The following is a 26,682-nucleotide window of genomic DNA, read 5'->3' as shown; positions in this document are numbered from 1 at the left end:
TGCTCAGCTCTTTGCGATCCCATGGACTGTAGCTTGCCAGGTTCCTCCATCCATGGGATTCTCCAGGCAAGAACACTGAAGTGGGTCACCATGTCCTCCTTTAGGAGATCTTCCTGACACAGGGATTGAACCCACATCTGTTACGTCCCCTGCACTGGCAGGCTGGTTCTTTACCATTAGCACCACCTGGTTAGCCCAAGTAGAGTGGGACAAATAAACCTAATCCAATCAGGAACTGAGCTGAGCAAAGTTGCTTTGCAGTTTGTATAGGAATCAGTCTATCATAGGGTATATCCCTTCAAGATTTTTAACAGAGCATCTTCACAAATTTCCCCTCGAATTCTAAAATGTTTAACAAGATCTTGATTAGACTGCAATCTGTATTATATCTTTGCATCTCCCCTGTGATATTTTTCACTTATTATGTAACTTATTGATTTTAATTCTTATCTCCAACAGTAGACAGGTCATAGTTTCTGAGGGCAGGATCCATGATTGATTTACCATTGCATGCTACTTTAATCCCCTTTTATCTGTCTCAATTTTTAAAATAAAAGAAAACCATGTAATTTTTCATTCAAATCGATTACTTTTAAGAATGAAGGCAGTGCTCTTAAAAATCATCATGGAAAAAAGCATAAACTGGGACTTTCCTGGGCACAGAGAGACATATGATCATCTATTTGCAGTAAGTATTGAATGAATGGTTGAATAAACAAAACAGGATGAAATATTCCTTATATGAAAATAATACAGAAATAATCCTGAGCTCCTTTATCGCTTTGGTAATTGCAGGAATATCAAAAGCATGTATTATTTTTGGTAATAATTCCTAAACCAATTCTCATACTTAACATCAACTGTCATAAAATTTCCAGCAAAATCTCCAGCAAAATTTACATTAAAAAATTAGCAAAAATAATGTGTATGTGTGTGTGCAAAAACTAAACTATATATAAAACTGTTAATAATAGTTTTTCTCTGTGTATGGGTAGAGTTGCAGGTGATTTTTATTAGCTGTTTTGTGTTTTCCTGTATTTTCCAAATTCTCAATTAATATTTATCACTTATTAAAATATGTAAGATAAGCTGTAACTGTTAGTACAAAAAGAAATTTATAATACATAATTCAGAAGTATAATTCCCTCTTCTTTTAGCTTTATCCCAATGAACTAAGGTATTATATGAGAATTTTGAATATATTTTCTTTTGCTGAAAAAAGGTAAAAATCCTAAATATATATTCAAATATATGAGGAGCTACTAAGTGGAAATCACAGAAATTTGAGAGAATTCCCTGGCAGTCCAGTGGTTGGGACCCTGCCTTCTCAGTGCTGAGGGCCTGGGTTCAGTCCCTGGTTGGGAACTAAGATCCCACAAGTCAGGTGGCCAAAATAATTAAATAATAATTAAAAACAAATGACAGAATTTGGAAATTCACACTAATATTTTGTAGGTCCTGAAGTCTTTCTTAATTCAAAATTCTGGTAAATTTAGTCTTTATACTGTAAATAAACTGCTTTATTTTATATATATTCTCAATATTTATTTTCACATATAGGCATCTTTATTAATGAAAAAGTAAACGCTCAAAATTAGAAAAAAATTACAACTTAAAGTACATAAAAGGAAAAAAGAAAACCCTGGTATATTTCCAGATAAACTTTAGGTGCCAAACTGACAAAGTGAGTCTTTGTATTATTTTGCTCTGATTTATCACAGGGAGTGAGAGAAAGAGATGATGAAAACAACTTGCCTAAAACTAAAATTGTCACCTCAGGATGTTGTGAAACAAGACAGAAGATAAAATTATTACTTTCGTAAAAAGCTTAAAATTAATGATAACTAAAAAGAACTTAGTTCACTTAACTTTGTGACGTTTTTAATATCCTTGACTACAGCATTAATATTAGATATAGTTTTCATTATCATATCTGTTTAAGCAGAGGTGTTAATATCATCATACCATCACCCAGGAAACCTGAAAAGACACTGATAGACAATTATCATAGACAAATAGACAACAGACTACACAGACTGATAGGCAAGTATCATGTAATTTCTTTTACAGTATTAGACGTAGTCACCATAGCCCTAAAAGAAATCTTGTCAGTATCATAACCTGATAAAGATTATGATAAATCTCATAACTTGAGAAAGATGAAGGGGAAATATTAAAATTGGTATAAGAGAACTTTTGTTTCCAGGTAAGATATAATTCCTTGGGATAAACTATAGCTCCCCCACTGAAAACAACTATCAGAAAACAGGTAAAATATTTTGAAAAACCATTTAAAGACATCGAGAAGCTCTCATGGCAACCAGAATCCAAGAGACTAAGTCAGGAAGAAGAGAACTTCAGAGAGGTAAGGAGATAATCTTCAAGTTATTTTTTTCCATTGGAACATTCAATGATTCTTGATACAGAAGAACAGATTCAAAGAACAGATTCAAAGAACAGGTTCAGAGTGGAAGTAGAGGTTCTTAACTAAGAGGTAATGAATAAGTTTCAGAAACACTTGAAGATATTAAAGAGAATCTCTGAAAGTTCCCTTTGGACAGAAAGTCATGTGAAGGTGGGGCAAACTGGGAGAGAAAGATTGACATGTATACATTACCATGTGTAAAAAGCAGATAGCTAGTGGGAAGCTGCTATATAGCGCAGGAAGATCAGCTTGGTGCTCTGTGATGACCTGGAGCGAGGGATGGAAGTAGAGGAGGCAGGCTCAAGGGGGAGGGGTATATGTATACGTATAGCTGATTTACTTAATCGTACAGCAGAAACTAACACAACATTGCAAAGCGATTATACTCCAATAAAAAATAAAATACACAGCTATAGTAGGAAAAAGTATACAATTTCACATTTATGGAGTAAGAGCAGGCAAGACTAATCTATGGGGAAGGAAATCAGAATAGAGGTTGTCTCTACTCTGGCGGGTTACAGTTCATGGGGTCACAGAGTCAGACACGACTGAGGGACTAACACCTTCACTTTTGTAGATAGTGGAGGTCTTCCCTAGTGTCTCAATGGTAAAAAATTCGCCTGTGATTCAGGAGACGAGCGTTCAATCCCTGGGTCAGGAAGATCCCCTGGAGAAGGAAATGGCAACCCAGTCTGGTATTCTTGCCTGAGAAATCCCATGGACAGATGAGCCTGGCAGGCTACATTCCAAGGAGTCAGAAAAGAATCAGAGTTGAACGCAACTTAGTGACTAAATAGCAATAACTAGATAGTGGGACAGATTAGAAAGGAACATGAGCAAGCTTTCCAGGGTGATGGCAATGCTCTGTATCGACTGATTTTTAGTTACAGAATTGCAATTGCATTTTCAGGAAATTGTGGAAAATTATGTATAGGACTTTGAATATAAAACTGTATATAAATAGGAAAATATAATAATTACTAGTTACTTGCTCTCAGGGAATCAGAAGAAGGGGTGGAGAGTTGCAAGTTTCAGTATTAAAACATTTGATGGCATTAAGCCAATATAGTTTGCTTCATCCTTTTAGTCCTGGGATTCATCTTGTCATTTGGACCTAAGTTTTCAAAGCCCATGGGTCACCATCTCCTCCCCTCATCTCCTCATCAGAGAGCTCTATGGCCATTCCCAATGCTTGTTTGAGTAACTGCTTTTCTCTGCTTTTGGGTCTTATCAGTCTCCCTCTCTTATAGAACAACCACATCTTGGGTGTGATAACACATTTAATCTGGTAACAGTTCATGTATTATGGGCTTTGGAGCTAAACTACCCTGAAGTGACTGCACAGCTCCACCTACTCTGAATTTCTGTGAACAATCTTTCCTTCTATTTTTACCTCTTAAGCAATTCTCTGTGTTCACTCTCTTTAACCGCAACTGTCAAAACCCTAGGTCAGGTCACTATAATTTCCTACGAGTCTCCTCCCAGAGCACCCAAACCTGCACCTTGCTCTCCCGTGTCCTCCACACTGAGCGTGAAGTGCTAGCTGTAGAGCACACTTCTCGCTAATGACAGCGCCCTGCTGCGTGGTGACTGGGGTGGCCTTCCCTTGCTCAGAGGACAAGAACCACACTTTTGAGGTCCTTATGGAGGCCCTGCATGATCTGGTCTGAGCTGACCCTTCTCATCTCCTTATCATACTTCCCTTTATTCTCACCTCTGGCATCCTGGAATTGCTTGACATCCTTCAGCCATCAGTGGCTTTTGTATTTTTGGTCTTTTAGCTCAGAGCCTTTACACTGATTCCTTGACTTGTCTGCCACACTAACTCCCTTCCTGTCCTAGCTAACCCCCTTTATCCTTCAGGAGTCCTAACCTAAATAATCCTTCATCCTGGGAGCATGTCCAGCTTCTACACATCAGGACTGGTTAGATCCTCTTAATAACACTCTTGTAACACCTTGTATTTATCCTTACAAACACTTACTACACCTGTAATTACATGTTTAATGTCTGTTCTCCTGGCCAGGATCCAACTTTCCACAAAGACAGGGGCTGGATCTGTTTTGTTCACCATGGCACTCCCTGCCCTTGTCTCAATGGCCAGCACACATTAGGTGTGTGAGTGAGTCATTAGAGCTTTTCTTCCTAATGTGTGTCAGGCCTTGAGCCCATTCTAACCATCAGAGCAAGAGTAATTTTATACTAGGATACGCCCTGTAATAACTTTTGACTTTAAACAGTTGGAGCTAAATAAAATCTTATTAAAATGGCTTGCAGTTCTCTTTCAATAAGACACTGACAGAATCACTGGCTAAAGTCCCTAAGCTGCCCAGGGATGGATCTATAACCATCCCTCCTGCTCCCTCTCCTCTCCCCTTGCTGCCCCATTATCATAACTTCTTTTATCCTACGTTGATCATGTTAAGTCTTTATTTTTTTCCTTTGTTAACACTTTTCCTACTCCCCCATCCCACACCCACCTAAGCCAAATAACAAACAGTGCGAAGTTTAATCAAGTAGAAAATGACATTAATTCCCACAGTGTCTAAGAGGATTTACTAAGGGCAAGCTCACAGTATATATTTTTACAACTGAGAAATCAGAGACAGGAAAGCATTTTGTATCGTTATTGATTTCTTTTAAGCAGTTGTTTTTCAATATCTTTAGCAGCATCACAAGGGACTCGACCTAATTTTGTTAGCAGCAGACTTCTCATTTATCTTGAAGATAATCTGCATAAAGGGTGTTATTAAGTTGCCTTCAGTTATAGTAGATTTCCTTTACCCTTCTGAGATAAAATCAAATTATAGACACTTTTTTGGTTAACTGGATTAAATATTTGCTGATTTTCTTTTACTATTCTGTCAACCGATGTCAATAATAAGTAATACTTTATCATTGGCCTGTAATTTATGATGTATTTTAATTCATTCAGAGCATAATATCCTAATGATCCATAATTCCTTCTTAAAAAACAGCTTTTCCCTTCCTCTCTGTTCATCTTGGGGCTTCCCAAGTGGTTCAGTGGGTAAAGAATCTGCTTGCAATGTAGGAGATGCAGGAGATGTGGGTTCAATTCCTGGGTCAGGAAGATCTCCTGATTCCAACATTCCAATATTCTTGCCTGGAGAATCCCACGGACAGAGTGCCTAGCGGGCTATAGTTCATAGAGTCACAAAGAGTCAAACACAACGGAAGCAACTTTAGCACACACATGCTCTGTTCATCTTCAGGCAACTTAGGGGTATTTTATAGCCAGGATCCTCTATAAGGTAGCAAAGACAAGGCCTGGTTTTTACATTTGTCTGATTCTACACTTCCTACCTTCATAAGAAACGCTATAGCAGAGTGATACATTTTCTCGCCCCTCTATTGGCATATCTGCTGGAGTGTGTAATAGTCACTCACATATTGCACAGATAGGTGATTATTTGGCTGACTGGTTACCACCTGCAAGTTTTAGAGTTTTTTTCCATCATACTTTCTAAATATAAAATGCTGGTGCTTAGAAGTGACTTATTCAGATGCCGAAGAGGAAAGGGGGGTTGGTGGGATGGAGATGGAATTACTCTTATGGAGATACTTGTAGGGCTTCTGCTTATGTTATAATTACATGGCTTTTTGGAGAACTGCCTTCCGGGAGTGATGGGCCCCTGGGAGATGGTTTTATACTCTGTGACTCCATCCTTTGTCCATCATCTCCTTGACCTGGGATAGACATCTGAGTCAGGCTGAAGCAATCAGTTTCTGCCTGTTTTATGTAGAGGCACGTGGGTCAAGGGAATTGAAGCAGTGTCTTCAGTAACTGGACCTATAACAACAGGTAAAGTCGGGGGCACTGGGATGGTTGTCCTTGGACTGATCGAGAGGGCCCAGAAATGGAGAAAGCAGATGTATGAGGAGAAGAAGGAGGCATGGAGGGAGCCAGGAGATTACACAGAGCACTGAAACCTTTGTTTTCAGGAGACCAGTCCACGTTGTGGCCCAGAAGCATTCCAAACTTTTGTTACCGTAAGATATCAGAAATTATTCCTTATATTCTTTCTATTTGATACCCCACCCCCCTTTGCTTAGACTAGCTTAATTTGGCTTTTATAACTAGCTTCGAAAGAGCTCTAACTAATGAGCCTATCGGCACTGTTCTCGACATGAAGCTTCCAAATCCTCTGGTCCTTTCTTCTCAGTTTCTTCATTGTGCAGGCTGCTAATGTTTCTGCTCCTGAACTAGCTTTACAAACATGTTGCTCACATGGCCTCCTTCCCCTTTGAGTAGATAACACTTTACTCTGGACACTGAGGCTAACAGATGGAATGCAAATGATCTCATCTCTCTTTAGCTGTGGCCAAGCATGGACAGGGTGCCAAGTCATGTCAAACAGGGTGTCCTTCCTTGCACACCTCGCATACTGAGTAACACCCACACGCCTGGACTCTCAGCAGACACACAGCTCCTCCATCCTGTCCAGTGTGGATATTAAAAAATGACAGCAATGATGCACATACCCAACTTTCATATCTCTCTTCATGTGAAGGGGTAGTGCAGAGTTTTATGTTAGCATACAAATTTTCATACCTCCTCCCCCATTTTCATAACTTTAGTGTCACTAGCTAACAGTTATTGAGGTTTTACTGTGTGTTAAGCACTGCACTATACTCTGTATAGATTTTTCCATTTATTTATACAAAGGGAAAATAAATTTGCTTAGGCCAGCTTAGTTTGGCTTCTGTAACTTGAAGTCAAAGAGTTCTAATTAATGAGCCTATAAGGTTTTTTCTTATGATCTAAGAACATCGGTGATCATATTTAGCCTATAGGCCTCCAGTGCTCTGATAGTTTTTCTCATTTAATAGGTGACTGTTACATAGAGTGGGAACAAGAATAAAAATTATCTGTTACATAGAGTGGGACCTTGCAAAAATAAGGAGCCCAGACTCAGTAACCGTCTGACTCTAAACTTATACACCCACCTAAATCACCACATTGTACCGTTTCCTATTATTTCACTCACTGGATTTTATTGTAATGGGTTTTGTACCATTAAACTGTGAACTTCTTGAGGGCAAACCCCATGCCTCATTCATTTTACTGAATGCAGGTGTGAATGAATGCATTTTTGAGATAACAAACATAAAAGTTATTAAAATCATATTTTAATTAAAGTTATAAAATGATTTTAGTCCCATTTATTCCTCTCACAAAAATGGCCTTGAACTTCCCAAGTCTTAGTTTCTTTACTTACACAACAATGTTCCGTGTTCCTACTTTGGGTCATTATAGATACCATCTGGAATGCTTTTGAATTCAGTTCAGAAATTACACATTATAAACATAGGAGAATAAAATATTAAGTTTGAGAACTTGAATATGTATATCAGGCAAGTTCATTTGAATTTGAAAGAAATATAAAAGTTGGCCTATATTGAAAAGGAATATGTTCTCTTTGAAGCTGTAGCAGAATCTGTGCCCCATGGTCTCAACATAGAATTTGAAAACATAAAATATGAGTATTGAAAGTAGCTATTTCTGTGTTATTTGCAAAATGAGTATACTGTTCAGGAGAGGGGGAAAAGTAAACAATGCTGACTGCATATTTGCCGCACCTGCTGGGAACAAGTTGTACCCATCCCCCCATGTGCCCATGCCCTCCATCCCTCCCGCTGCACTTAAGCCCATGGTCTCTAAAGATGGTCTCTCACCATGGCCTCTCCTCAACACACAACTTACTCACTAACTTATTTTCATCTTAAATTTTGACTGATGTGCTTTTAGGTCATAGTGTTACTTACTTCAGAGAGTAAAGGCATTTCAGCTTGCTTTTTCCAGGGAGCATAAGGCTTTACCCCAAACGAAATATCCTCTCTCTGGCAGGCTCGGGCACTATGGCTGGCTGTCAGGAAGAGAGCCGAGGGTTTGGATTTCTAGCCCCTTCTAATTAGAGCTGAATGAAGGGAACTCTTTCATTCTCATCTGAGTCTGACTCTGAATACACTGCACTCTTTCTTCTACAAGCAGCCTGAACTTAGGAGCTGTGACTCCTCCAGCTCCATTCACAAGGCCAGGACAGCACACCTTTCTTTTCAGATTTTCCACATTTGTCCCAACTCAACTCTTGCAATGTTTGTATCCCCGGAGGCCTGATAAGATCAGTAGTAAAGGTTTGCATTTTCAGATTTTATTTAAAATTTGTCTAATTTCCCAGCTTGATTCTTCTTTCCTAATGTCAGGCAACATGCATGTAACTAAATGAGAACCGGCATCAACCACAATCAACATGCTCTTCAGAGCTGGTGCTTCATTATGACACTTGTCAACTGATGTCAAATAGCTCTTTTGCAAGGGCACAGTTCTGGGTCAGACTGCCCAGCATAAACTGTAGGCTCTCTATATTTTTATTTCTCCTTGCCTGTCAGATGCTTTCTCATATACTACAAGTGAGCTAACATTTCTCCTGTATTATACCACTCCTCCCTCTTCCCTGACCTCCTTAGATACTGTCTAAACTTCTTAACTCCTTTAATGATGAGCTCCTCAATTTACTGCAATAAAAATTCTACTCATGTCACACCGCTGAAATCACTCAAGGATAACCATGGTGTCTCCATCCATGGAGATCGCAAGTTCTATCATCCTGAAACAGTATGTTATGGACTGAATGGTTGTGCTTCCCTTAAATTCATCTGTTGACATCTTAATCCCTCAACATGATGGTATTAGGAGGTAGAGCCTTTGGGAGGTGATTAGGGTTAGATGGCAGCTGTCTGCAACCCAAATGGGAGAGGTCTTACTGGAAATCAGCCATAATGAAACCCTGATCTTGGACTCTCAGCCTCCAGAACTGTGAAATGATAGATGCTTGTCTTTTTAGCCTCCAGTCTGTGGGATTTTCCTATGGCAACAGAGTGGATTAAAATAGTCCCTTGCTTGGTTTCCTTGATAAAGCAAAATTTCTCTGCCCCCCCTTTTCATTATGTGTTGTTTATTGCTTTCAGTTTTTCCTTATTTATCTTCTCTCTTAAATGTAAGTAAGTGTTTCTTAATGTTCTTCCTCTGACTTTCTTCTGTTCTCATATCACAATCACTCTTTTGGCCACTGACACTGACAATTAATCCTTAAATCTAGAGCTCTGGCTCAGACCTGCGTCTTAAGCTCCTGACTTAAATTGTTAGATAATCTTATGGATGCCTCTGTTTGAATTACTGTAACAGGATTTTTGATTGGTTAAGTCTGAAACCCAACTTAGCAACATTTCCCCAGTCCTTTTCCTGTATTCCCTATCAGCTTTCATGGTAGATGTACTTTTCTACTACCAACTGCTACATGGAAGTTGTAGCTGAAATTACGAGAGTTGTTGAAACAATAATTTCTATTGTTCATGCCTTTCTTCCTCTCCCAAAATCAATATTTCAGTTCTAATGACTTGAGCTCAGAAAACTTCTTCATATGCATGGCTTGGATTTGACTTTTCTTTCTTTGCTCTCATTTAAAACTTTTATTTTTAACCTGTCCTCTGGATTATTGTAGCACTCTATTACCTAGTCTGTCTACAGTCGATCTACTCCCATAAAGCTCACACATGATCATAAAATTTCACAAAAGTCATTAATGCATCTTGTGGTCTCCATAATAAATATTCAAATTTCTTCTTAGAACATCGATCACTACCTGTAATCTGTCCTCTTTCTGTGTTTACAAATTTTCCCACACTACACCTGTCCATGTACTTTACTCAACAGATCCCTTATTTCAAACCAAAATACACTAACATTTCTGAATTCTTTGCTTATATGACTTTCTGCATGTGAAATGGTCTCACCATTTTCTCTTGTTGAAAAGCATCCTTTATGGTTAAGTTCAAATGCCACTTTTATACTTTTATCAAGAAGTCTTTCCTTATCTTTCCATAGACCCACTCCATTTAGCTGGGCTGAATGTCTTTCTTCCCTGAACACACAAAATGCTATATTGGTCCTCTATTATGGCACCTAACCCAGCATATTTAGTTGTATTTTTTCGTGTTTCCCTTACTATATTGCAAGACTGGTGCAGTCTGTGCCCATCTCTTAAATCTTTTTTTTATCCTAAATATTAACTAGCACCATACCAAGCACCTAAGTGCTTTTATGAAGCATATGTTACTGTTTACACACTTGTTGATTAAATAAGTGGATAATAAACAGTATATCCACCATAAATGTTGCTCTCAAGTAGTAAAATTCTATGACAAGTACTTTCATAATATCTTCTGAAAGTTACTATAAAACCAAGCGAAGAATCACAATGACTTTTAAAGCCATTTATTATATGATTAAGGGAAAAATAATTTTAAAATGACAGATTTTCTCATTTCAAGCTAGAAGAGTGAATGAGTTCTTTTTATGAAAGAGAACATGTTATCTCTATTTGATTTTGATGTCTTCTGGCTAACAGCTGTCATTCCTTTCATAATAAAGGAGGAAAGATTAGAGCATACACACTAATGCTGCAGGCTTCTTTACCTTTTCTTATGGACAAAACAATATGTTTTTAGCAGATCAAGAGGAAGATGTCCTCAGAGCATCATTCCACTTGTATTTCACTTAGAGCTTTTGCCCTCATTAAAAGCATATATACAGATGCTTGAGAAATAATCACAAGAACATATTAATACACTATTTACTTAGAAGCCTATGTTTTAAAATTACCTCCTTGCATCAATCTAATGCATTTTTCTGGTGATTATCATTGTTTTTAGTTTTGCTTGCAATTACGCACCCCAAAAAAGTCACAGGAGTGTGTTGTCACATTTAAGCTCCATGTGCCCTCAAACTATTTGGCACTCGTTGAGGTTATTTATTCAAAAAATGACTGGAAATGTTAGTTTGACATTTAGCCATTGATATAATTATTTTTTTTTAAAGAAAGCATGTCATTTACATAATGTTTTAAGCTTTTAGTTGCATAATGCTAATTCATTTTGCTTTAAAAGGAAGTGACAAGTAACTCAGACCTAAATAACTTAATTACTCATATCTATGGATTTCTATGTTTCCTCTCCTGCCAAGAAAGAGAATTTTACCAATATCTTTATATTAAGTTAGGGCCTGAATATGTTCTCATTCAAATACATTAGCAGCTTAAGATATTAGCCTGGTCAAAGATAATTACGTTATTCAGTTGATCTTCCAGGACAGGATTATGCCTAGTAGGACTTCTAACTATAAGAACTTAAGTAATCCAAACACCCAATGCATTGATTAAACTCCTCCTAAATTTTATTTCAGAAAACATAAAGGCAAGTGCCCAAACCTTTGATAGTGTCAGATATATGGCTGTGAGCAAAACAACAAATTGAAGTAAACTTTGCAAAAACAGACACACAACATCAGCCATTCCCTCTATCTCAGAAACAGCCTGGTATGAATATAGTCGGACTTGCAATTCCTTAGAATAATATCAAAAAAGATAGATCAGTTGGAAGCTCTTCATTACAGCATCTGTTCTGTGTTTATAGCTACATATGCAGACTGCTGAACACCCACAGTGCACCATAAACGTAGGGATTACACATCCAGAATGGCAATACACTCATTGGGTGATGTGTTCCCTAGAGTTTTCAGCCCCTTGCTTCAGTTGGCAAAACTCTGCTAGATTTTTATTGCTGCAGAAAATATTAGATTGTTTGTGATTTTTGCAACTTTGGAGACAAACCAGGAAATCATAAACCAGCAATAAAAAGGTAAAAACAGGCCCTGAGATTATTGTTATATTTTAAAAGTACAGTCTCATAGAGAGTTACAAGAGAAGTAACAGCAGAATAAGTGAGAAAAATGAGTAAATAAATGGTCGCTTTCCATGGAAATTTAACCTCAAATACCCTCTGTGGGTTAGCTCAGCTGTGTGATACCCTTTGGAGGAGCTACCAATTGTACAAAGAAAGCTGCATATTAGAATTACTGATTAGAAGTATTATTTCATATTGTTAGAATCTAACAACATGCAATAAATAAAATATAGCCAATAGTTGAGCAACGAATTGAGTGCTGAAAGCAGTGCTTCCTAGACAACCAGCCCGATTTAGACGAAGGTGATTTTTCTCTCTAAAGTGTGATTCCAATGAAATTAATTTCTAAATTCATAATAATGCTGGGAATATTCTCCACTCCTAATGAAAGCAGTTCCAGGTGTGAGAAGGTAATCAGAATAAGCACAATACCTGGGGACTGTATACATGGTAAGCTAACTTCACTTTATCCCAGCAGTGAAGCAATGTGTACTAATGATTAGTCACTGCTCTCTTGGACAGGTGCCCGTATCTGTCTCTCACAGAATCACTGAGAGAGCTGTCAAAATGCATAATCCTGAGTACCAACAAAAGATATCTTGATTACATAGGTTCCTTCTTTCCATTAAATGGTTAGCAGTTTTCAGAAATGACTCATGACCAAAAATCATAAGAGAACTTCTGAAGAACCGCAACGAAAGCAGTTAGAAAACATGGAGCTGAGTAACGGTAGATGGTGGAAGGGAACACTCAAAAAGCCATATGGGCTGCAACAGAAGTCTCTTAGTCTTCACCAACATTTGGATTTTTAAAGTGTTTTCTCCCTTCTTTTCATTTGTTTCCCTCTCATTCCCTCCATCTAAATGATAATTGTCATGATGCCATTGTACATCTGGACTCTGTAGCTATGGGCTTTTTTTTTTTTTTTTTTTTTCATTTCACGACACTGTTGTTTTCATGCTCACTGGAACTAAGGAGATGTTGGTTAGAATGAAAAATCAGGGCAAGGGAAGAAAACAAATTCGTGGCTTTAATAATCAGAATTTCATGAAGAAGTAGATGTAATGACTTCATCCTTAACACTGAAAAAAAACTAGGGATGCTTTGTTTGAAGTAATAATAAAATTTGATGGACTTCAAAAATATTTATTTCCTAGAGACTCCCTCATCTGAGCCTCAAACCAATTACATGGTTTCTGTAAAAGAGACCCATGGTGCTGCTTTGCAAGCAAAGATATAAAACCCAGAAATTTAAGGCATGTAGATTTTTTGACATATGTTATGATGAGAAATTTCATGCCAGTTAAGGCCTAGGCAAAGAATAGCTAACTAAACGGAATTTACTTAAGAGTCTCACAAATTCACAGTGGTTTGGTGTCCTCCCTTAACAAAAAGGAGAAAATAACACCCATTTCTCATACCTTGCTGACTTATTCAAGTGCACAGAATAGTTCTAAAACAATTACATAACTATTACTATTAAAAGCCTTCACTTTCATAGGATTGTTTCAAAAAGTAAAATTAATACTGCTACTGGGGGAAATAGTTTCATTTTTGGAAAATTAAATTACTGTTAGAACATTAAGCATGCATGTTATTTTAAATGTTGTAAATGTGACATGAAATCTGTTTTCATGGGTCTCAGAATGAGATGACACATGCAAATTTTAGCATATGCTTCCCTGAAAAACAGTCAGGAAAAAAGATAGGAATGTGTGTATTATATAAACTGCTCAGAAAAATTACCAAAATAGAAATAAGCTGGACTTTGATGTTCACACTGACTCTCAAGTTTGAGCTCTTTACCTTGATCTGGTTTCCTGTTTCATTTGGTGCTTGATAGCTAGAAATCATTCTGATCATAACCTTGTAGTAGAGATAGGTCAATTCATGTGTAGCATTATGAAGTTTACAGTACACATAAAATAAAGAAGAGGTGCCTGGTAAGATAGTTGCATAAGGAACTTATTTCAGGATATATTTGGTGCTTAACTAAACTCAAATTTTGAAATAGGCCAGTTCCCTCAGGTGCTAAATTTCTTCCCTCTCCATGCCAGGTAATGGTATGGCTCAAAAATGATAAAAAAAGTAAATCAGAAACTATCTCAACCATAATTTAAACTAGAAATTAGAACTAGAGATTGCATCTCTGCCCAGACCCCAGAGATGTACTGATATTCCACAGAAGAAGGACCCATGCAAAAGGAAAACATTAGGGGCAGAACAGAAGCTGTCGATTCCAGGTAAGAGTGAATATGCGCTCAGCTGGTTGTTGCTTCACACTCCTTGCTCTTTCAAAGAAATAAAAACACTGAAGACCTTTAGTACTAACACATTCCTACTGCAACAGAATGTGAGATTTGGGGGGAAAAAAAGAAAAGATTAAGAAAGGACATGGAAAACATTGGGGAAATGGAAGAACATGCTTTAGTCAAATAGAAGAAAATAGAAAGAGAGAGGGAGATACAGAGAGAGAAATAGAAAAGGCAAACCCAGGCCAGACAACTCACTTGGCATTCCCTGCCCCTGGTTTCTTTCTTCGGAAAATGCTGAGTAAAGTGTTGGAGCGGCAGGGCAGCTTGCCATCACCAACGTGCATGCGGACCACGTCCGAGGTGGTGAAGGCACTGCGGACATTCCTCTCGGGTTTGGCAATAATGATGTACATCTTGGGGGTGAACATGCACCCCAGGGCCACCGTTACACTGAGGCTCACTGCAAAGCAGGTAGTAATGATCTTGTAGTTGCTCCCAAAGTAAATGGGCACGAAAGCCAGCCAGATGATGCAGGTGGTGTACATGGTGAAGGCAATGTATTTGGCCTCATTGAAGTTGGCGGGCACATTGCGGGTCTTGAAGGCATAGTAGGTACAGCTCATGATGAGGAGCCCATTGTAGCCCAAAGGGGCCACCACCCCCAGGTTGCTGGTATTGCAGATAAGGTAGACTTCTTTGATGCTCGGGTAGGACAGGATGGGCATGGGGGGCTCCATGATGATCAGGGTTATCACCAAGGTTAGCTGCACGCTGATCAGAATTGAGGCAATGATCACCTGGGCCCAGGCACTCATAAACCTGGGCTTCCGGGTACAGATCTTCTTCTTGCTGCCAGCCAAGATGCGTGCGATGCGGTTGGTTTTGGTCACTAAAGCGGAGTAGCACATTGCAGAAGAGAGGCCGACCAGGAGGCGCTGCAGGTAGCAGGAAGTGATGGTGGGCTTGGCAATAAGGGTGAAGGGACACACGTAACCGAGGAAGATGCCAGCTAGGATGATGTAGCAGAGCTCCCGGCTGGAGGATTTGACCACAGGTGTATCTCGGTATAGCACAAAGATCAGGGTGACAAACAAGGTAACAAGGATGCCCAAGCAGGAAAAGGCGATGGCTATGATGGACTCGATGTTGCTCCACTCAAGATAGCGCACGGGAATGGGTTCACATCCTGTGATGAGAAAGATAGTTTCAAAATGAATCCAAGATTTTGCTGATCAGTAACAACAGTGCTTACTAGTTGCAGGGGCATAGCTATATTCACAGCTTCCATGGTGTTTTCATTCCTTTTTTAAAAATGCCTCCTTATCACACAAATAAAGATATACCATTGTTTTCTCTGGACAGCCATGCTCCCAAATCTAATCTCATCGCAAGCCTAATGTGACATACTTAAGCCTATAAAAATAGTCTTTTCTTAAAGTGTTTTAAGTGGATGCTGCTTTGTGGATGGAACTCAGTTCTACACTTTCAGAAAATGAAAGGGGAAAATGGAAACTAAACTGCAGTTCCATTGAAAGTTAGATGGTCACAATGTAACAGAATAAGTTAATAAGAAATAAACGGACACATTCTTTATTTTTATGTAGCTATTGTTCTGCAACAAATCCAGCTCATAGACACAAGTCCTGCTCATTAGAAAAGCATTTTCTTTCTTTCCTTCTTGCCAGCCAGAAAGCTGTTTTAAGCATAAATTTCATTTGAATTCCTTAGAAGAATCTGTTTTCTCTTATTTACCACATATTATATTACTCACTTTAAGTTACTTCCTTTAAGTCTTAGTGTCTCACCCCTGTAGTAATGTATGATCTGTATGTGGCATCTGAGGGCCTTTGACTTATCAGCCTCTAATAGACATACTAAGGAAGGATGAAACCTCCCTCACCCACCTCTTGAAAGGAGAGACAGCCCTGTTTCTAAATGCCTGGCTTATCTTTTCCTTCCAGAATAAAGTCTGTTTTGTATTTCACAGAGAGAAAAACATTTGTCAAGTCTTGGCAAAAACCCTTTCACATGGTTTTGTGTTTGGTCTGGGCTGTTATTTCCCGAATTGTGAGAATAAAAACATATATTTCCATAAATTTAGGAAAAGATTCATTGTTCTAAAGTCATGAGAGCAAGGAACCACCAGAACCTGTTTCACATCTGTTCAGTCATTCAACAAGCGCTGCCGTCAGTGAACACAGCTTTTACATGTTAACCAGTCACTGTCAGTCTTGGCTTCTGATAATCACTCAATCCGGAACAGCCTCATTTTAACACATAACTGTCGACCACTTACAAGCACACGCTCCTGGCTGACCAGAGTGGCCTCCCTCTTTTGTGTGTCTGTATTTTTGGCATTTGTCTGTATCAAAGTCTCAGCTCATCCTGGAAGAACTCCTCCCAAAATAAGTCACATTTTAACTCGAAATCTTTCTGTTTCCTTGATAAAGTTTAGAAAGATGATTTGATAGAATAATAATGACCATTTTGGGGGACACAAGCAATAAATTAAAATACTTAAGAACAGCTTGGAGAAGGAAATGGTAACCCACTTCAGTATTCTTGCCTGGGAAATCCCATGGACAGAGGAGCCTGGTGGAGTCCATGGGGCCGCGAACAGAGTCAGACATGACTTAGTGACTAAGCAACAACAGTAGGCAAATTAGGAAATAAAATGCTTAATAGTCAATACAGTAAGCCCCTTACATATGAACACATTCTGTTCTGAGAGCATGTTTGTAAGTTCAATTTGTTCATAAGTCTAATAAAGTTAGCCTAGGTACCCAACTATCATAATCGGCTATATACCACTACTTTTACACTTGCTTCTGGACATCCTGGCCTTGAAATAAAGATACTACACTACTGTACTCTGTACAACACTGTACAGTACACAAAAGCACAGCCACTTGCACAGGACGCCCTCTGTGACAGTGCATGCCGGACACCAGAATTAACTTACACGACTGGACACGTGAACACACGTTCGCATCTTTGAAGGTTCCAAACTTGAAGGTTGGTATATAGGGGACTTACTGTATTCAGCTCTTTTAATTGGCATTCTGAGGCTGCTAAATAAAATTCAAATTCCAACGGAGTCTTTGTCAACACCTTTGTAACATTCCAAAAGCTACTCTCTTTGCATTTCTCTTTTTGTATGCAACCTGGTTTTATAAATGAGATATTCTATCTTTAGAGTTTTTATTAGCAAAGTATACTGCACTTAAAATTTTTAGAACCCAAGTCAGATCCGCTGAAGTCGAATGAAAACCCTGGTCTAGAGCCAAATTGAGAGATATAATTAATGATTTTCCTAAACTTCAGGGGTACAGGCAAAATATTTTGGGCAGAATTCAGGATTTTCATTAGACACTTATTGTCCTGAACTGCAGATATGTACCAATTAACTCAATTAATTGTTAGCCTCATGCGGCAAAATATTTTTAAAGGAGTGGATTAGAAAAGGGAAGATTTAAATAACTCAGTGGTGTAAAATTTTAAAATAGAAAATATATTACATAAGAAAATTTCAGAAGTTTTTCTTTCACTAAAAGATTCAAAACAAAGATGAAAGATAGATTTTAGGAAACCAGCAAACATCTGAATTAGGAGAATCAAACATAAAATGAAATGTTAAAATTAAAAATTACCAAGTTACAAAATATCTAATATTTGATCAGACATTTTCAGATAGACTTTAAAAGTAAATAAGCTAGAAATCAATATAATACATTTGAATCAGTTCTAATGAGATGGATGAAACTGGAGCCAATTATCCAGAGTGAAGTAAGCCAGAAAGAAAAACACCAATACAGTATACTAACACATATATATGGAATTTAGAAAGATGGTAATGATAACCTTGTATGCGAGACAGCAAAAGAGACACAGATGTATAGAACAGTCTTTTGGACTCTGTGGGAGAGGGAGAGGGAGAGGGTGGGATGATTTGGGAGAATGGCATTGAAACATGTATAATATCATATAAGAAATGAATCGCCAGTCTAGGTTTCATGCAGGAAACAGGACGCTTGGGGCTGGTGCACTGGGATGACCCAGAGAGATGGTATGGGGAGGGAAGAGGGAGGGGGGTTCAGGATTGGGAACACGTGTACACCCGTGGCAGATTCATGTTGATGTATAGCAAAACCAATACAGTATTGTAAAGTAAAATAAAAAAAAAATAATGGATCCTTAGTTAAAACAATTAAAAGGGCCTCTATTCTCTGTGATTTGGGAAGCTACAGATAAGAAAAGGGCTTCCCAGGTGGCACTAGTGGTATAGACCAAGCTTGCCAGTGCAGGAGATGTAGGAGTTGTGAGTTCGATCCCTGGGTTGGGAAGATCCCCTGGAGGAAGGCGTGGCAACCCACTCCAGTATTTTTGCCTACAGAATCCCATGAACAGAGGAGCCTGGCAGGCTATTGTCCATAAGGTTGCGAAGAATTGGACACGACTGAAGTGACTTAGCATGTAGCATGCAGATAAGAAAGCATACAGTTATCACAAATAAAGGTGTCATTTAAAGAATCATCCAGGGAGAGGGTGGGATGATTTGGGAGAATGGCATTGAAACATGTATACTATCATGTAAGAAATGAATCGCCAGTCTATGTCTGATGCAGGATACAGCATGCTTGGGGCTGGTGCACAGGGATGACCCAGAGAGATGTTATGGGGAGGGGAGGTGGGAGGGGGGTTCATGTTTGGGAACGCATGTACACCCGTGGTAGATTCATGTCAATGTATGGCAAAACCAATACAGTATTGTAAAGCAAAATAAAGTAAAAATAAAAATTAAAAAAAAAAGAATCATCACCCTAAACTAGAGCCTGTTATACAGAGTGAAGTCAGTCAAAAAGAGAAAAACAAATATCATATATTAATGCATATATATGCTTCCCTGGTGGCTCAGTGGTAAAGAATCTACTTGCCAAGCAGGAGACCTCGGTTCAGTCCGTGGGTAGAGAAGATCTCCTGGAGAGGGCAATGGCAACCCACTTCAGTATTCTTCTCTGGGAAATTCCATAGACAGAGGAGCCTTGTGGGCTACAAGCCATGGGGTCTCAAAGAAGTTAGACATGACTTAGTGACTAAACAACAACAATGTATATATATATAGGGAATCTAGAAAAATGGTACTGATGAACATATTTGCAGGGCAGAAATAGAGATGCAGACATAGAGAACAGATTTGTGGACATAGCAGGGGAAGGAGAGGAGGGGACCAATTGAGGGAGTAACATTGAAACATATGCATTACCACTTGTAAAACAGATAGTTAGTGGGAAGCTGCTTATATAACAAAGGGAGCCCAGCCCAGTGCTCTGTGATACCTAGAGGGGTGGGAGGGAGGCTCCAGAGGGAGAAGACACATGTATACATACGGATGATTCACAATGCTATGATGAAGAAATCAACACAATATTGTAAAGCAATTAACCTCCAATTAAAAAAAAATCATTACCTCATTTTAGGACAACTGCCTAAAATCTGTCTAATGACTTAACTCTGCAGAAGACACTGGCACCCACTAAGTCCCTGTCTGTCCTCTGACCTCCCAGAAGAAATAATATTTCTTTGTTATTGATATAGATGTCTGTAATGTCTACCAATAATTTCACTATTAATAGAACATCAAATACCTTGGTTTAATAAAATAGTGAAAAGCTAATGCACCAACACATAACTGGGACTTTGAGACTGTTATCATAAGAATACATTATTCTTGGTGACACAAAACCCCACAATTCTAACATGTAGGTAGGGTTCACTGTCAGACAAGATGTGCTACAGTTCTTGCACATGGTCAAGTTATAGTTGACTTAATCATGAAAATACCTGTTCAGTTCAGTTCAGTCATTCAGTCGTGTCTGACTCTGTGACCCCAAGAATTGCAGCACGCCAGGCCTCCCAATCCATCACCAACTCTCCGTTCACCCAAATTCATGTGCATTGAGTCGGTGATGCCATCTAGCCATCTCATCCTCTGTCGTCCCCTTCTCCTCCTGCCCCCAATCCCTCCCAGCATAAGGGTCTTTTCTAATGAGTCAACTCTTCACATGAGGTGGCCAAAATATTGGAGTTTCAGCCTCAGCATCAGTCCTTCCAATGAACACCCAGGATTGGTCCCCTTTAGGATGGACTGGCTGGATCTTCTAGCAGTCCAAGGGACTTGCAAGTGTCTTCTCCAACACCACAGTTCAAAAGCATCAATTCTTCTGTGCTCAGCTTTCTTCACAGTCCAACTCTCACATCCATACATGACCACTGGAAAAACAATAGCCTTGACTAGACGGACCTTTGTTGACAAAGTAATGTCTCTGCTTTCTCATATGCTATCTAGGTTGGTTGTAACTTTCCTTCCAAGGAGTAAACGTCCTTTAATTTCATGGCTGCAATCACCATCTGTAGTGATTTTGGAGCCCAAAAAAATAAAGTCAGCTACTGTTTCCACTGTTTCCCCATCTATTTCCCATGAAGTGATGGGACCAGATGCCGTGATGTTAGTTGTCTGAATGTTGAGTTTTAAGCCAACTTTTTCACTCTCCTCTTTCACTTTCATCAAGAGGCTCATCAAGAACTAAAGTTCTCTTCACTTTCTGCCATAAGGGTGGTGTCATCTGCATATCTGAAGTTATTGAGATTTCTCCCAGCAATCTTGATTCCAGCTTGTGTTTCTCCCAGCCCAGCGTTGCTCGTGATGTACTCTGCATATAAGTTAAATAAGCAGGGTGACAAGATACAGCCTTGACGGACTCCTTTTCCTATTTGGAACCAGTCTGTTGTTCCATGTCCAGTTCTAACTGTTGCTTCCTGACCTGCATATAGGTTTCTCAAGAGGCAGGTCAGGTGGTCTGTATTCCCATCTCTTTCAGAATTTTCCACAGTTTCTTGTGATCCACACAGTTAAAGGCTTTGACATAGCTGATAAAGCAGAAAGAGATGTTTTTCTGGAACTCTTGCTTTTTCCATGATCCAGTGGATGTTGATCTCTGGTTTCTCTGCCTTTCCTAAAACCAGCTTGAACAAATACCTGTACTATGTATAATTAAAGACATTATCCAAGTAATGCCTTGTGTCCTAGAATTCCTATGGAGAAAACACTCCACAGAAATAGGAAGATGAATTGAAACAGAGCTCATAAGCATTCAGATTATCAGAAATATCTAGATCACCACAAATCTTTAATTTTTGTATAAATATAAAAATGCTACACTATGTTCTAGATGTATTAACAGTATGAAAGAAAGAAAAGTGAAAGTGAGAAAGTGAAATGTTAGTCTGTCAGTCAAGTCCAGCTCCTTGCAGACCCTATGGACTGTAACCACCAGGCTCCTCTGTCTATGGAATTCTCCAGGCAAGAATACTAGAGTGGGTTGCCATTCCCTTCTCCAAGGGTTCATCCCAACCCAGGGATCAAACCCAGACTTCCTGCACTGCAGGCAGATTCTTTACCTTCTGAGCCACTGAGTAAATGAAATTAACAGTATGGCAATATCAAATAATTATTGTTCATTGTGGTAGGTAGCTTTTAAGATGACTCAGACTGATCCCCACATCCTGGGATTCATGTCTATGTGAACTTGAGTGTGAACTAGGCCTATGACTTGCTTCTTTTCTATAGAATATAGCAAAGTTGATAGGATGTCTCTCCCATGATTAAGCTATGTAAGATGACAGTCTTCATCTTGTAGCAGACTCTCTTACTGGCTCTGATGAAACAACTCCTATTTTGCTAATGTCCACATGGCACGGGACTGAGAGCAGTCCTTATCCCCAATCCCCAAAACAAACAAACAAAACTGAAGCCCTAAATTCAAGCCTTTGATGATTGTATTCTGCCAATAACTAGCTAAGGGAATTTGGAAGTGCACCCTTCCACAATCAAGCCTTCAGACTAGATGCCATCCATAGCTGATACTTCAATTTTTAGCTTTGTGAGAGATTATGAAGCAGAGAATTCAGCTAAACTGTGCCCATATTTCTGACCCACAGAAACTGTGAGATAATAAATGTGTATCATTGTAAGCTACTAAGTTTGGAGGTTATTTCATTGGAAAAGACCCTGATCCTGGGAGGGATGGGGGCAGGAGGAGAAGGGGATGACAGAGGATGAAATGGCTGGATCACTGACTTGATGGACATGAGTCTGAGTGAACTCTGGGAGTTGGTGATGGACAGGGAGGCCTGGCGTGCTGCAATTCATGGGGTCACAAAGAGTGGAACAAGACTGAGCAACTAAACTGAACTGAACTGAATTTGTTACACAGCAATAGATAATGAATTTACCTTTTAAAGCCAACCTCTTAATTTCATAGCCAATGCTTAGTCTCTTTGCCTAAGGATAGTTGCAGGCATAAACTAAGTTAGTCAAAATATCTTTAGGTTTTGTACAAGGTCTTTAAGTCCTTGTACCACCTGTAATAAATCCCTATTATTAACTGAAATTGTCTAACATTTTCTGCTAATTAGCTAGTTATGAACTGCTGCTAATTCTCCCTATATTACTATTCACTGATGTAATAAGTGAGCATAATTAATCTCTATAACCAAAGGAGGAGAATTTCAAGATTATGCTTATGTTACTCAAGGAGTGTCCTTGTCAAATAGAATTTTGAATACCCAGTACTAAATATTAACATTGTTTCACCATGAATCATACTAAAACTAAAAAGAAAACCACTAAGTTTAATACATGAGTAGTCTAGCCAGTATTATAAAATGCAATACTCTACCACAATATAAATATTTTTAATAATTGAATTTTGGGCTTCTCTGTACCCTATCAAATTTTAAAAGAAAAGAGGCACATATTAAGCTAATAACTGGTATGATTTCAGAGTAATCCATTTATTTAATACTATAAAGACACATTTTAAAAATTCTTTAAATACTATAAAAACACATTTTAAGTTTTCAGTTATTTTTAAAATAAACAATAATATCTTGATGTGTTGATGTTATATAAAATAATTGCTAAATAATAAAATAATAGAATTTCAGACCTATAACATTAAAAAAGGTACTATAGAGGCTAATACTAGTACCGTAAAATATAATATAAATATTTTAGAGATGATTATACTATACAGACTACTCTAAGAGTCCGTACACAAGTCTCATATAAGACAATAATGAATAGTGTATATTAATGACAACAAAACAGGACAAACAAGTGCATTACCTCACACATGTGGACAGGATGGATATTTTGTATAATAGAAAATTTCAAGAATTCAGTTATAGGAATACAAAATCTAGCCAGCAAAGAAATTCTTAAAAGAAATGCCAGATCTACAAGGATATTATCTGGCAAAGCCAGAATGGCTGTCTGGCAGTACCACATGAAGTATCCAATAGACACTAGATAAAATTCTGATGGAAAAAAATTAAAAAATTCATTTCAGTAGAAACAAATTGGCCACAAAATTAAACACTAATGGGAAAACATTTCCAGGATAGCAGATGCAGCCAGTTCATGCTTCATTTGTAATTAAATTAATCTGGGAAAACTGTAAAGGTGGGGACACTGACTGACACGATTGTAAAAGAATCCTGTGAGTAACTCCAAATGCATTGCCTGCAGTTATCTTCTTCATTGGTTTATAAATATGTATTAGTTTAAACACTGTGAATATTTTCTAAAGCATTCCCATGTTGACAAACCACAACACTTATAATGTCTAAAATATGATCTTAGCAAGCATGTTCCAACTTACCAATCTAGGGATATGAAAACGTTTCATTGGAACATTTATCCATGAATCTAAGTTATATGAAGCCATCCTCATTCTCAACCTTTTGAACAAATAAAAGGGAACCTTAATACTGCTGGAGGTTGCATTCCTAAGTGATTTTAACCTGGGGATTTTCAGAGCACCTGCAGAAGCTGAAGGCTCATGGAAGCTAATGAGCTAATGTAACAACTTTGAAGCAAATGATCATTACACATGGTCTTCTGTGCAGGATTATCTTCATATTCCTACATGTATCATACTTTTTTTTGTATTCTCTTGCTTATTCATACTTTTCTTCTTGACTGATTAAAATCTATACAATTTTTGTCCTTAATGTTCTCCTTACTGGTAATAAGTATTTGTCTAAACCTAGGTTTTACTAGAGACAATCATACTCTAACTCAATAATCCAAGTACTATTGTTAACTACGGTATTAGGATAATCTTTGCATATGCAAAAATTTTACAAGTTCAAATACTTGGAAAGATTCAGAAGACTCACAGAACATGCTCATGTAATGTCTTCATTCAAAGGCAAAAGGAAAAGTACAGTGAGAGAAGGACAGTGCAGGTTAGCAGCCAGGGACTAAGAGGTATCCAGGTACCCCTGGAGGTTGGCTAACCCTCCTCCTTAAACCTAAAAACAGGACAAATAAGTGCATTACCTCACATATGTGAACATGATGGCTATTTTGTGTAATTCTCTCAAGGTATCAAAACTAGCACTTCTCAAATTTAAGATGGGCTCATTCCAACAAGGTCATGCTTTATCAGTGGATTGAGCTACAAAAATCTGCACAATGAACATTAATTTTGAGACAGCACAAGATAGAAACTCTCACTGAAGTCTTTCATGGCCCTCAAGTTGTATAGCCAAGTCGGCCTGTCTAATAAAATATGCATCAGTAAATGAAGTAACGTTGGTTGTCGCTAGTGGAGTCTTAAACTTTAAACCACATATCATAAATCCGAGCCCCCTTAATGTAATCAGTTTAAAGTTTAAAACTCCACTGGCCTGGAGGAGGAGATGGCAACCCACTCCAGTATTCTTGCCTGGAGAATTTCATGAACAGAGAAGCCTGGCAGGCTACAGTCCATGGGGTTGCAAAGAGCTGTATACAACTGAGCAACTAACACATACGCTTTAATGTAACCAGAAACTAAAGACTAACACTCCGCCATCTCCATAGGTAATCAGTCTTCTGAGTCTAGCTGTAAGTTAAGCCTACCTTACCCGGTGTACTATACACAAATGAAGAAAACCACCCTTCTGGTAGAAGCCTAAGTGTTCTTGTGTTGCAACAGTAAGCAGTTTGTCATAACAATATCCCAACACAGTATACCTACCCCACCATTCTGTCAGTTCAGTTGAGTCACTCAGTTGTGTCCGACTCTTTGCGACCCCATGAACCACAGCACGCCAGGCCTCCCTGTCCATCACCAACTGCTGGAGCCTACCCAAACCCGTGTCCATTGAGTCGGCTATCCAACCGTCTCATCCTCTGTCATCCCCCTTTCCTCCTGCCCTCAATCTTTCCCAGCATCAGGGTCTTTTCAAATGAGAGAGTTCTTTGCATCAGGTGGCCAAAATATTGGAGTTTCAGCTTCAGCATCAGTCCTTCCAATGAACACCCAGGACTGATCTCCTTTAGGATGGACTGGTTGGGTCTCCTTGCTGTCCAAGGGACTCTCAATAGTCTTCTCCAACACCACAGTTCAGAAGCATCAATTCTTAGGCACTCAGCACCATTAAGATTGCTTTATCTCCCGTGAAGATCCTAGATTCTTTTTTTCCATGTGAAAAGCAAGATTTTCAATGCCAATCCAAGACCACCCAAAACAGAATCACATACAGATTGGGACTGACAATTTACATTTTGAATAAGCTTCTTAAAAGTTGTTTTTTCTTGTTTCTTTTCCTTTCTTTCTTTTTTTTTTTTCTATTTTTAAGACATCCTAAATTTGAGAAGGGCTAGCTTTGATATTTTGTGGGAATTAGACAAAATATCCATTGTCCATATATGTTATGTGATGCAATGTACTTTATTTATCCTGTTTTTTTTTCTAAGAGAAGGGTTTCCCAACCTCCATTGTTAAGTAATTCTAAGAATAGAAGGGGTGGTGGTTAAATTCAATCAGTGGTTTAGAATGAGTGCCCTGAACCTACCTGGCACCCACAAGGAGAAGACTTTAATAGGAGTTGTGCATACTATATCTAAAGCGCTGAGAACTTAAGGACCTGGCAGTGTTCATGGGTAGAGCTACCCCAGACAAGTCAGTTTCCTTCTAGCAGACTACAAGTTACTGAGCAAAATCCAAGAGAAGTGGTAATAACTCTAATATGAGGACAAGGGTTAACTTCTAATTTTCAAACTAAATATTGGCTCACTTATAACATCCAAATGCATTAGAGGAGGTTAAAATTTAATATCTGAATTCTTTCCAATTAAGTAAAGACAAATTTAATATGAAATAAGAAACAAAGATAGGCCACAATTAT

General features: G+C 38.5%; 1 protein-coding gene across 3 annotated transcripts in view; it reads right to left on the bottom strand.

Annotated features, from left to right (window-relative positions):
- The window catches only part of GRM1 (glutamate metabotropic receptor 1), a 434,402-nt gene that overhangs the window by 19,884 nt on the left and 387,836 nt on the right, over positions 1 to 26,682 (bottom strand). For all 3 annotated transcript variants that reach the window (XM_042253585.1, XM_027972529.2, XM_027972530.2), the window contains exon 8: positions 14,698 to 15,628. In XM_042253585.1, coding sequence (XP_042109519.1) covers positions 14,698 to 15,628 — 931 coding nt within the window. The remainder of the gene's footprint in view (positions 1 to 14,697; positions 15,629 to 26,682) is intronic.

The sequence above is a fragment of the Ovis aries genome, chromosome 8 (assembly GCF_016772045.2).
Source record: "Ovis aries strain OAR_USU_Benz2616 breed Rambouillet chromosome 8, ARS-UI_Ramb_v3.0, whole genome shotgun sequence".
Taxonomy (NCBI): Eukaryota; Metazoa; Chordata; class Mammalia; order Artiodactyla; family Bovidae; genus Ovis; species Ovis aries.
This window is presented reverse-complemented; position numbering and strand designations above follow the sequence as displayed.